Source organism: Mytilus galloprovincialis, chromosome 7 (genome assembly GCF_965363235.1).
Source record: "Mytilus galloprovincialis chromosome 7, xbMytGall1.hap1.1, whole genome shotgun sequence".
NCBI classification, from domain to species: domain Eukaryota; kingdom Metazoa; phylum Mollusca; class Bivalvia; order Mytilida; family Mytilidae; genus Mytilus; species Mytilus galloprovincialis.
This window is the reverse complement of record NC_134844.1, coordinates 2,883,784-2,895,117: the sequence shown is the minus strand read 5'-3', so window position 1 is coordinate 2,895,117 and position 11,334 is coordinate 2,883,784. Positions and strand designations below refer to the sequence as shown.

Below are 11,334 nucleotides of genomic sequence, written 5' to 3'. Positions count from 1 at the left end.
TATCTCTACCCTCACACACGAATAGAAAATAAAAAAATATAGAATTGCAACTACAAACTATAAGGCTTTTTAAAATATCCGATCATTATAACAAATACAACATCAAAACTAAATACATGAATGTTGGATAACAAATACCGTGACACGTCTTATAGCAATGCGAATTGGGCAGTTGAAATAGTCCCGTTTGTCATAGATTTTAGTATGAAGTCGTCCATCTGTGCCAATATTGAGGAAAATATCAAGGTATGAAGCAGTCCTTCTAGTTTCAGTAGTATCCTGAATTTAAAGTTCACTTGGATATATGAGATATAAGTATTGGCTGAAATATTGGTTATTCAGTGATAGGACATCATCAATATATCGAAAGGTAAAATTAAAGAATTTCGCAAGGTGCTTCTTCTTTTTGTCTTTTAGAAGGTTCTGAATGAATTATGCTTCATACGAGTACATAAACAAATCGGCAAGTAGGGGTGCACAATTAGTACCCATTGGAATACCGACTGTCTGTTGAAATATCAATCCTCCAAACTTAACAAATATATTGTGGATCAACAAGTCCAGCATTTTTATAATATCATCTTCTGTATATGTTCTGAAGATTTCAGTGTGGTTCTTCACAAAGTAAGAAGTATTATAACCCAAAACAAGAAATTTGTATCTATGATTCCAATTTTTATAGAAAAAGCTCTGTTTAATGAGTTGGTGAAGTCGATCCTTCAACTGAGCATTGGAAATAGTAGTGGAAAGCGTAGAAAAATCAAAAGGGTTTATGTTGCTGCAAAATTGCAGAGATTGAGATCTAAGATTAAGCAGTATATCTTTTGAATTTTTAACAACCACATTTGTAAGCTATCAATATTTCACGGTTCACTGAACATGGAATGGGGCGCGGTGCATGGTGTCTTGTGTTGTTTAGCTAGGTTTTGTTAATGCAGTTTATTTTTTAAGCATGGTGCAATTTTAGAACAAATTATCCAAGTGCTTTATGATCTATGAGGTAAATACATACCAGAGACATGCTGATTGGTCTTCGTTTTGCTGTATGATATACAAACACATACCGAGTTTATGTGATATACATCAGAAGAATCGAAAGTTCAACGTTAAAAATGCAGTTTTGAAGTAAAACAAAGAGACACATGTACATTTTGATGTAGTGAAACTGATAAGGTATAACACCACGTATTTGGGCCTAGTTAGAAAAAAAATTACAACAAAATAGTACATATTTTTAGCAAATTATGAAAGGAGTAATTTTGGTACCAATTGAAAGCCTAGGGACTTTGGGTCGCTGTAGAGCCCTTGTTGAAAGTTTCTTTTGAATGATAAAAAAAGATATATGAAATTATAAAAGAAGGGCTCATTTGATATGAGCGTCACTGACGAGTCTTATGTAGAAGAAACGCGCGTCTGGCGTACTAAATTAAAATCCTGGTACCTTTGACACTATTTACACCACTGGGTCGATGCCACTGCTGGTGGACGTTTCGTTCCCGAGGGTATCACCAGCCCAGTAGTCAACACTTCGGTGTTGACAAGAATATCAATAATGTGGTCATTTTTTATAAATTTTTTGTTTAAAAAACTTTGAATTTTTCGAAAAACTAAGGATTTTCTTTTCCCAGGCAAAGATTACCTTAGCCGTATTTGGTATAACTTTTTGGAATTGTCGATCCTCAATGCTCTTCAACTTTGTGATTGTTTGGCTTTTTAAAATTTTATATGAGCGTCACTGACGAGTCTTATGTAGACGAAACGCGCGTCTGGCGTACTAAATTATAATCCTGGAACCTTTGATAACTATTAACACCACTGGGTCGATGCCACTTCTGGCGGACGTTTCGTCACCGAGGGTATCACCAGCCCAGTAGTCAACACTTCGGTGTTGACATAAATATCAATAGTGTGGTCGTTTTTATAAATTTTCTGTTTAAAAAACTTAGAATTCTTCGAAAAACTAAGGATTTTTTTATCCCAGGCACAGATTACTTTAGCCGTAGTTGGTATAACTTTTTGGAATTTTCGATCCTCAATGCTCTTCAACTTTGTGATTGTTTGGCTTTTTAAATATTTTGATATGAGCGTCACTGACGAGTCTTATGTAGACGAAACGCGCGTCTGGCGTACTAAATTATAATCCTGGTACCTTTGATAACTATTAACACCACTAGGTCGATGCCACTGTTGGCGGACGTTTCGTCCCGAGGGTAACATCAGCCTTGTAGTCAACACCGAAATGAATATCAATAATGTGGTCATTTTTATAAATTTTCTGTTTAAAAAACTTTGAATTTTTCGAAAAACTAAGGTTTTTCTTATACCAGGCACAGATTACTTTAGCCGTATTTGGTATAACTTTTTGGAATTTTCGATCTTCAATGCTCTTCAACTTTGTGCTTGTTTGGCTTTTTAAATATTTTGATATGAGCGTCACTGACGAGTCTTATGTAGACGAAACGCGCGTCTGGCGTTCTAAATTATAATGCTGGTACCTTTGATAACTATTGACCTGTTGTTCAGATCAGAAGTACTTGTTTTTGTACGTTCAAAATTCCAGTGAACCAGTGCGCTCTAATATGCACAAGTGACATGAACGATTACTTTAAGATCTTCTCTTATCTATACTTATATTTATTCTTTGAAAATATTCTTAAAAAAACATTCAATAACTACATTTGTTTATTTTTTTAAATTGATGTTACCAACAGTGTCTAAATAATGATGTCTTAGAACACTTATTATCTTTACGTGTTGATCTATTTATACAAGTTTAGGAATTAAAAACATGTCATCTTAAAAAATGTATAAGATATTAGTCCGAAAACCGAGACAACCAAGTTGTTAACAAGACCTCTGGCACCATTTCCTGCAAAAAAACATCATATTTATAACTCATGCTAAAAAAGACACACAAACATGCACAAAACACAGTTATGGAAAACAATGGACCAAGCAACACGAAATACACCAAAAATGGGGGTGATCTCCAACGCTCCGGAAGGGTACGCAGATCCTTAAACGTTTGTTTACTCTTAAAATATACGACAAGTTTACAAACTCGTAAATCAAAAAAAGTTAAAAATTGAGTACTAGTTCAGTATAAATGGTCGTCACACTCAACTCTGAAACATATAACTAAACTAAAATCAAAATATGCATACAAAACTAATAAAGGTCAAAGGATTCTGAACTGGGACCGGCGCACACATGCTGCGTGGTTATACATGTTTTGTGAGATATGAACCCTCCCCCTGATTATTTTTCTTTCTTTCAAGAATTAATCCTACAATGATAATACAAATCCAAATTTGTTTTCTAAGGTGATAATACAGAACAATGACGATGACATGTATACTCAGCGGATCGAGTTAAAAGTAATATCACAAAATTCTGAACTCCGAGTAAAATTCAAGACGGAAAGTCCATTACCAAATGGCAAAATCACGTGACTAAATATGTCAAACGAATTGACAACAACTGTCATATTCCTGACTTGGTACAGGCATTTAAAAATATAGAAAATGGTGGATACTTGGGTTTATAGCGCTAAACTTCTCATTTGTATGGCAGTCGCATCAAATTATATTATATTTACAACGATGCGTTAATAAACCGACCGGATCGTAGTACATCCATGTCATTTAAACTGTTTTTTATACTACCCATCTCTTTATTTCTATAATACATACATTTGGTTATGGACGGATCATCGCAAACAAGACATAAAGACATGCTTACCCTCACCACATCCATTCTGGGAAAGGGCCTGTTTGGCAGCAGCGATTGTTTGGCTTATAGTATGAGTGGTAGGATCCAAGTTGCAATCAGTGACAACTGTATTCAAACAATCCAGATAGGTATGAACAACACTATACAATAAAAATCAATTAAGATAGGTATGGATAACACTATACAATACAATCAATCAAGATAGGTATGGATAACACTATACAATACAATCAATCAAGATAGGTATGTATGAACAACACTATACAATACAATCAATCAAGATAGGTATGAACAACATTATACAATACAATCAATCAAGATAGGTATGGATAACACTATACAATACAATCAATCAAGATAGGTATGTATGAACAACACTATACAATACAATCAATCAAGATAGGTATGAACAACATTATACAATACAATCAATCAAGATACAGCCCTTGGATGGTGTAAACTTCCCAAAAAAACGTGTATGGTGTAATGGTGTATGGTATATGGTGCAATGGTGTAAGGTGTATGGTGCTATGGTGTATGGTGTAAGGAGAATGGTGTAATGGTGTATGAGGAATGGTGTGATTGTGTAACGTGCGATCGTGAATGGTGTGAATGAACGGTGTACAACATTTCATTGGTTGAAAACGAAGTTCTCTTTATTTTAATTTTGCGGATGGTAAACATAAACAATAAAAATAATCTTAATATTTGAAATTTAATTGCATTACGGGTAATTTCGGATCGTGTAGATAGAATGGGGAATGGTGTATGGTGTAATGTGTAAGGTGTATGGTGCAATGATGTAACGTGTATGGTGTAATGGTACAAGGTGTATGGTGTAATAGTGTATGGTGTATGGTGTAATGGTGTATGGTGTTAGTGGGAAGTTTACACCATCCAAGGACTGTAGGTATGGATAACACTATACAATACAATCAATCAAGATAGGTATGTATGAACAACACTATACAATACAATCAATCAAGATAGGTATGAACAACACTTAACAATAAAAACAATCAAGATATTTATGAATAACACTATACAATAAAACAAACAAAACAAAAGCGCTTCATGTAATATCCATGTACACGTTATACGTTTGAAAATTTATAAATAACTTAAAATAGCATTATCAGACATTAAATTAATTCAATTAAAGGAATAACTGTTAAAATGTTGCGTTTAATAACTACGAGGAAAACGTCTATTAAAAAATAAGATAATAATTAACAGTGATAAAAAATTAATAAAAAATAAAACTTTTACATATAATAAAAATCTGACCTGCATATTTTGTTTATGTTTCCTGTTGACGAAGCTCCTGTTAATGCGGTGTTATAGGTTGTAGAACATGACGTTATTTTTGGAGAAGAACAGTCGTCGGCGTCATTAATAGCTGTATTAAAAAAAGTTACCAAAAAGAATTAACTTAAAATCAGTTTTAAAAAGGTAAACCAGCAAGATGTACATTTCATGCATCCGAAACGCTTTTCTGGATTTCCGTCATGAAGATCGCTCAAAGCCGAATATTTGAAATCCAAGTCCGTATATAACAAAACCAGTTCACGAGCTATATGAATAAAAAGGACATATTAAAAAATAACCAAATCTATCTTAGAGCAAATTTGTCTGAGGTAGTTGAAACCTTAGTTCTATTATAATTTCAAAATATGTAAACAGACAGTTGTAGAAATTTTGCGATACATTTAATCAGTACCGAAATACTGAGTACTGAGCTGATGGTATCCTGGGAGCTGATCCTTCACCAGCAGATGTTTTGACCCATTGATGTAAAAAACGAAAACAATAAAATTAATATTAAACAAATCTTAGTATAATTGATATATCAATATCACTATTATTCTTCTTGCAGGTCACTATCAGTTCATTTGGAAAGCCAAAAATTAAACAATCTGGCTATTGGTGATGACTTAAATTATGAATTACGTGAACCAACATTGGACAAATGGAAAATGAAAATATTTGGCAGTGCTAAATGTCTCCGTAAAGTTCAAATTGTATTTTAAATAATTAATAGGAAAAAAGAGTAAAATGACTTACCTTGAATTACAAAACTAGTAAATATAAGACAGACAATCACAGTTACGGCAGACAGGCAGTCCATGGTTGTGTCTAATGGTCTGTAAAACAAAACATGAAACAAAGATGAAAATGGAATTCTTCTAAAAGAAAAGACTTGTACAAATAAAAAAAAAATTACTATAAAAATTGTTTTTTTTTTGTTTTTTTTTTAAATATCTGAAATTAAAATTAAAATAATTCAATTTGAAAATGAAAGAAATATGAATGCTAAAAACGAAAACTAGCACGACGGGGATTAATCTAAAGGAGCATAGTTTTAACTCTCAAACATTTTACCTGCTAGAGAGGTCAAGAGGCTTTTGATGTCTGTATCCGTGAAGCTTTGATGGAGTTTCAGTACATCTCATTTATATACGTGGTAAGATAATTATTTCGCAACAATTGTATGTTCGTACAAGCATTCACTAGCATTTTGTAACACCGGTAACAGTTTGACAAATGTCAGTTTGGGGCTTTTCCTTTTTTTTACTTAAGGCTTTTTAATCTATTTTAATCAAAAATTTTAAATCCGGTTTCCTCAGATATGAATGAAATTAAAGTTTTAAAATCCACTTTGAAGTTTATCTTATTTTTGGAATTCTAAAAGTACATGTAAATACGTATGAATAACTTTATTTTGATAATGTATCAATCGTTATTATACTCAGATATATTGGTTATATTGAATACAACCTTCCAATGACCATAACTGTCAAACGGACATAGATAGTGTAAAGCAGAAAGCTATTAATCATTAAACAAACAAAACTAAAAAAAAAAGTAAATTATCAAATACTGATTTTAAATCAATTTATTTCACAAATAAATATTGACAATAAAAAATTTCTAAACGTGTCCAAAACGATTGTGTCTGTGTATGTGCTTGACTGTTTATTTATAGTTTTATAAGTACATTTGTTCATACAATGACATTAAAGTTTTCAATCTAAAACAACTTATAAAATGTAAGTCCTGAAACTATTGCGACAAAGTTGAAAACAAGACTTCCGGCACCATTAGCTGCAAAAGAGATTGATTTTGTTATAAATTCAAGGTTACAAATCGTAATACATCCAACATTTTATCAGAAGTAATATAAGGTATCATCATGAGTGACAGCTTTTATTGTATAATTTGGAAGAAGAACATCATGCATTGAAAACGCGTTGAAATGGAACAAAAACGATCATTAACATTTCATACTGATATAAGAAAAAAATCATTATCTCATAATTTAAATACAAATTTATCATATTGCAATAAAGGTGCACTAGTTATTGAAAGTATATCATTTCACGATTGGTGGTGAAGTACAACCCGCGCGCGCGCGTTGTACCAAGACGATGGTAGTAGTATTGCATGATATCATAAACAAATGTCAGACTATTTCTTTCAATCTTGTTTTAGTCATCGCATGATAAAAACCCTTGTATAAATGATAGATAAATCATAAGTTTCGATAATATGGTAGAGGAATCACACTTAGATTGATCTGACATATTTTGGACTATTTGGAGTAGTTGTATAATTGGCATTCAAACCATATCTCTAGTAACAGTATATTGTATAAAATTCATTGTAGTCTGCATGAGCTTTGGAAGCCAGTGATATAAAAGTAAAGTTTTGAAATACATACCACCACCTCCACATCCAGCCTGTGAAAGGGCCTGTTTGGCAGTAGCAAATGATTGTTTTATGAGGGAAGAACCAGAGTCCAACATGCAGTCAGTGACAACTTTGCGTAAACAATTCAGATAGGTATTTGCTGCACTGTGTTTTAAATAGATTATGCCTTTAAATACTTAAGCACTTTATGTATTATAAATATATACATATATTCGTTTTCACATGTTACACAATGATTTATAAGTAATCTTGATATTCAGGTTCTTATTATATAATTACCCATTATGTTCATGGTATCAATGATTCCTTGTTTATTTGAGGGAAAAAGGAATACATCTTTAATCATTGTTTTTGTCAGCATGCTATACATCGGAATATATTTATCTTTTTTTTTTAAAGCAGGTTATATATATTGGAAAATATTCCTTACTCTCATTTGGTTGGATGCACAAAAGGAAGGGAGCCAGACAATACTTAATAATGATACAATTAAAGGGTCATCAAAATATTTCACAGCAATATACAATAAGTTACAAAATCAATTTAACACAAACAATATTACATAAAAATAATCTGCCCTGCAAGTTTTATTCCTGTCTCTACCGGCCCCTGCTGCTGCGCTGGTGAAGTTTGTTACGCATGTTGTCATTTTTGGAGAGACACAATCCTGCGCATCAGCTCCTAAATGATGAATTATTTGTACCTTATTAGGTGTTTTGATATTGAGGCGATTTAGCCAATGCGAGGACTTCTTTAGACAACGTATATAATCAGACAATAACAACAATTTAATGAAAACTGAATGTCTCACCTTGAACTATCATACTAATAGACACAATACTCATAACAAGTGTAATGACAGGGTGAACATTGTCGTGGTTTTCAATCTGCATAAACAAATATTATAAAAAATGCTGTTAATATAAAAGTTAAGTTTTGTTTTAAACCAAATCAATCAAATCAAATTTTGAAATGTTAAACTTTCACGAAATTACTTATTAATAAAATGAAACAAACACAAGTTTATTGAACAAACAAATTATACCTGTAGTCAAACAGATATAAAGAGTTCAAATTTGAATTTTTTTTAATGTAAGTGAATGCATATACACAATATTCACGATTAAGTAACACCCATCTAAAACAAATGATGGCATGATTATTTTTTTGTTGATTCATTTTATCATGCACAATTTAAATAAATAAACTATCTTCTCTTGAAATGATTTTCAGAAGTATATTGAGACCCCAACATTCGAATATGTAGAAAATATTACCTGTCTGGTGTAAACATGTATGATAGTGTCAGGAACAGGAAAGCTTTGGGGGACTTTCAATCGCTTTTAATATTTATAAACTTGTTCGCTTTGTCAGTTTGCTAGTATCGCGTGGCCAATCGTATCATCGCATACAAGAGACAGATGTTTTAAAATAGGTCAGAATATTCAGGATGTAATGTACAAAACAATAGAGAGATGGTACCAAGTACGAAACAATAGAGAGAAAGTACCAAGCACTTAACAATAGAGAGGAAGTACCAAGTACTAAACAATAAAAATCAATAAGGTACCCTATAGAAAATAGAATGAACAATAACTGAACGACAATAGCGTTTGATTCAACCTTATCGTATTGCAGCACCGAGTTTAAGTTGCGTAGCTATCTCAATACAAAATATATTGTATATATATTGAAAAAAAGATGTGGTATAATTTCCAATGAGACAACTTTTCACAAGAGACCAAATGACACAGAAATTAACAACTATAGGTCACCATACGGCCTTCAGCAATTAGCAAAGCCAATACCACAAAGTCAGCTATAAAAGGCCCCTAAATGACAATGTTAAACAATTCAAACGAGAAAACTAACGGCCTTATTCATATAAAAAATGAACGAATAAAAAATATGTAACACATAAACAAACGACAACCACTGAATTACAGGCTCCTGCCTTGGGGACAGGCACATACATACGTACATACATATATGTAATTTGGCGGGGTTAAGAATGTTAGCGGGATCCCAATCCTACCCCTAGCTTGTGACAGTGGTATAAAAGTACAACGTAAGAACGAACTATAAAAATCTGTCAAAAAAGACGATAAAAAATGCAAGTGGATAATAGGGTGTTTTAAAGGCCTCTGACTTGAAATGCAATATCATTTTATATTGAGAACTTAACAATTCTGTAATTAAAAGTTTAACCTTTACTTTAGTTTTCTCAATACTTGCTGAATAAAGCATGCACCTAGTGACTAGTGCATCAAGCTCTCCATTAACAATCAAAACTTGGTTTCATCTATACTCACAACCTCGAAATCAAAAGAACAACGGAATCAACTTTCACCACATCATTTTAGATTTATAACTCGAAATAGACGGTTTCGCAATGCTAGAATTTATGACAAGCGAGAAAATTTCAATTTTCAAATTATACAATTCCCTATCTTAGCAGCTAAATATCAACGTCACCTTATGTATTTCCCAAAACATTCGGTATACAAGAGATGCAAGCTGATACTAAGACTTTATAAAGCATCACCAGTGTCAGAGCAGAAGGTACACGAACCAGGGAGGTGTTAAGGAACTTCTCGTACTTTTTCTACAAAGACCTATATTCGCGCATATGCTTACATTTTGCTGTTTTGGGTTTAATATTTACATTGTACTATCAACATAAAATACAAATTAGACATATGTCTGAGTTATCATTTTTAATGTTAAAACAGTAAGTGCATTAGATATAGCTAGATAGGTGACTGGGGTTTATTGTCAGTAAATATAAGCATGATTGTATGGCGTAAAAAGTATAAAACAATAAGTTATAAAATTAAAAATAAAAAAAATTGTAGCAGAAACTATTTGAGTGTATTCATATCATTAGTAACAGAAAATGACAAAATAATCAAACAATCATTACTATTTGATTCTTTTTCAATCATAAATTGTCCGAAAACAAGAAACTTATAATTTGGAGAAGTGCTTTGCAGACTTATATTTTTGTCAAATTTTTATAAACTTTCAAATGTAAGTTATTCATAAGCTTATTCTTTCTATGTCTTGTCGTCTTTTGAAGAATTTTCCAAAACTCATTTACATGTTGTTCTTGGTTAAATACTTAATCCACTTGCATTTTCTTTTTACTCGATATTTCTTCGAAATAATCCGTATTTTCTCAGCAACAGTTGTTTAAAGTTTGGTGTTTTTAGTTTTATCTGTCATAGATTGATAATCATTTTACAGTTGTAACGTGAGTAAGTACAAGGATATAAAGTAGGAGAAGAATATGTGTAAAAGATGATTCAATAAAACGTAAATAGTTGTCAAAGGAACATAGATTATAGTTTAATACGCCAGACGCGCGTTTTGTCACAGTTGAAGAGGATTGAGTACACAAAATTCCAAAAGGTTGTGCCAAATACGTCTAAAGTAATATATTCCTGGGATAAAAAAAATCCTTATTTTAAAAAAAAAAATCAAAGTTTTGTTAACAGGGAATTTATAAAAATGACCATTTAATTAATAGTCATGTCAACACCGAAGTGCTGACTACTTACTGGGCTGGTGATGCCAACGGGGGCGAAACGTCCACCAGCAGTGGCATCGACGTTAGGCATTTATCCCAAACATTTACATGATTTATGTAAGAAGTTGTCTTTTTATTAGTTAACGGTAAATTCCGTGAGCGAGTTGTCTGGGAGGTCGACTACAACTGTATCATTAACCTGTCAACACTCAGTTGATTAGGTCGAATCCAATACGTGTGAGTTTTACAATTATTATACCGTAAACTCTAAAACATGATCTCCCGTTCTTAAAAACCATCCCCCGTCTTTTTTTTCTTTTCGAATAGAACCTATCGAATAGATTTATCACCGGATGTGTACC

At 32.3% G+C, this 11,334-nt stretch overlaps 1 protein-coding gene across 2 annotated transcripts; it reads right to left on the bottom strand.

The window, feature by feature from the left end:
• Nucleotides 1-2,664: 2,664 nt before the first annotated feature.
• Nucleotides 2,665-8,771, bottom strand: LOC143084351 (uncharacterized). 2 transcript variants are annotated; one of them, XM_076260759.1, is made up of 6 exons: nucleotides 8,721-8,771; nucleotides 8,255-8,330; nucleotides 5,797-5,876; nucleotides 5,020-5,131; nucleotides 3,742-3,872; nucleotides 2,665-2,869 (listed from the first exon to the last, which is right to left on the bottom strand). In XM_076260759.1, the coding sequence occupies exons 3-6, from the start codon at nucleotides 5,858-5,860 to the stop codon at nucleotides 2,781-2,783; spliced, it is 396 nt and encodes a 131-aa protein (XP_076116874.1). In that variant the 5' UTR covers nucleotides 5,861-5,876; nucleotides 8,255-8,330; nucleotides 8,721-8,771; the 3' UTR covers nucleotides 2,665-2,780. The 2 variants fall into 2 exon arrangements, with proteins under 2 accessions (XP_076116874.1, XP_076116873.1); XM_076260758.1 differs by lacking the exons at nucleotides 8,255-8,330; nucleotides 8,721-8,771 and adding an exon at nucleotides 6,115-6,266.
• Between the last annotated feature and the right edge of the window lie 2,563 nt (nucleotides 8,772-11,334).

Excerpts from the sequence above, each read along its gene's own strand:
- LOC143084351 (XM_076260758.1), bottom strand. The coding sequence starts at position 6,185 with ATGAGATGTACTGAAACTCCATCAAAGCTTCACGGATACAGACATCAA. Across the intron at positions 5,877-6,114 it reads CCTCTTGACCTCTCTAGCAG|ACCATTAGACACAACCATGG; the intron begins GTAAAATGTTTG and ends TTTGTTTTACAG. Across the intron at positions 3,873-5,019 it reads AACATAAACAAAATATGCAG|TGTTGTTCATACCTATCTGG; the intron begins GTCAGATTTTTA and ends TTTATTGTATAG.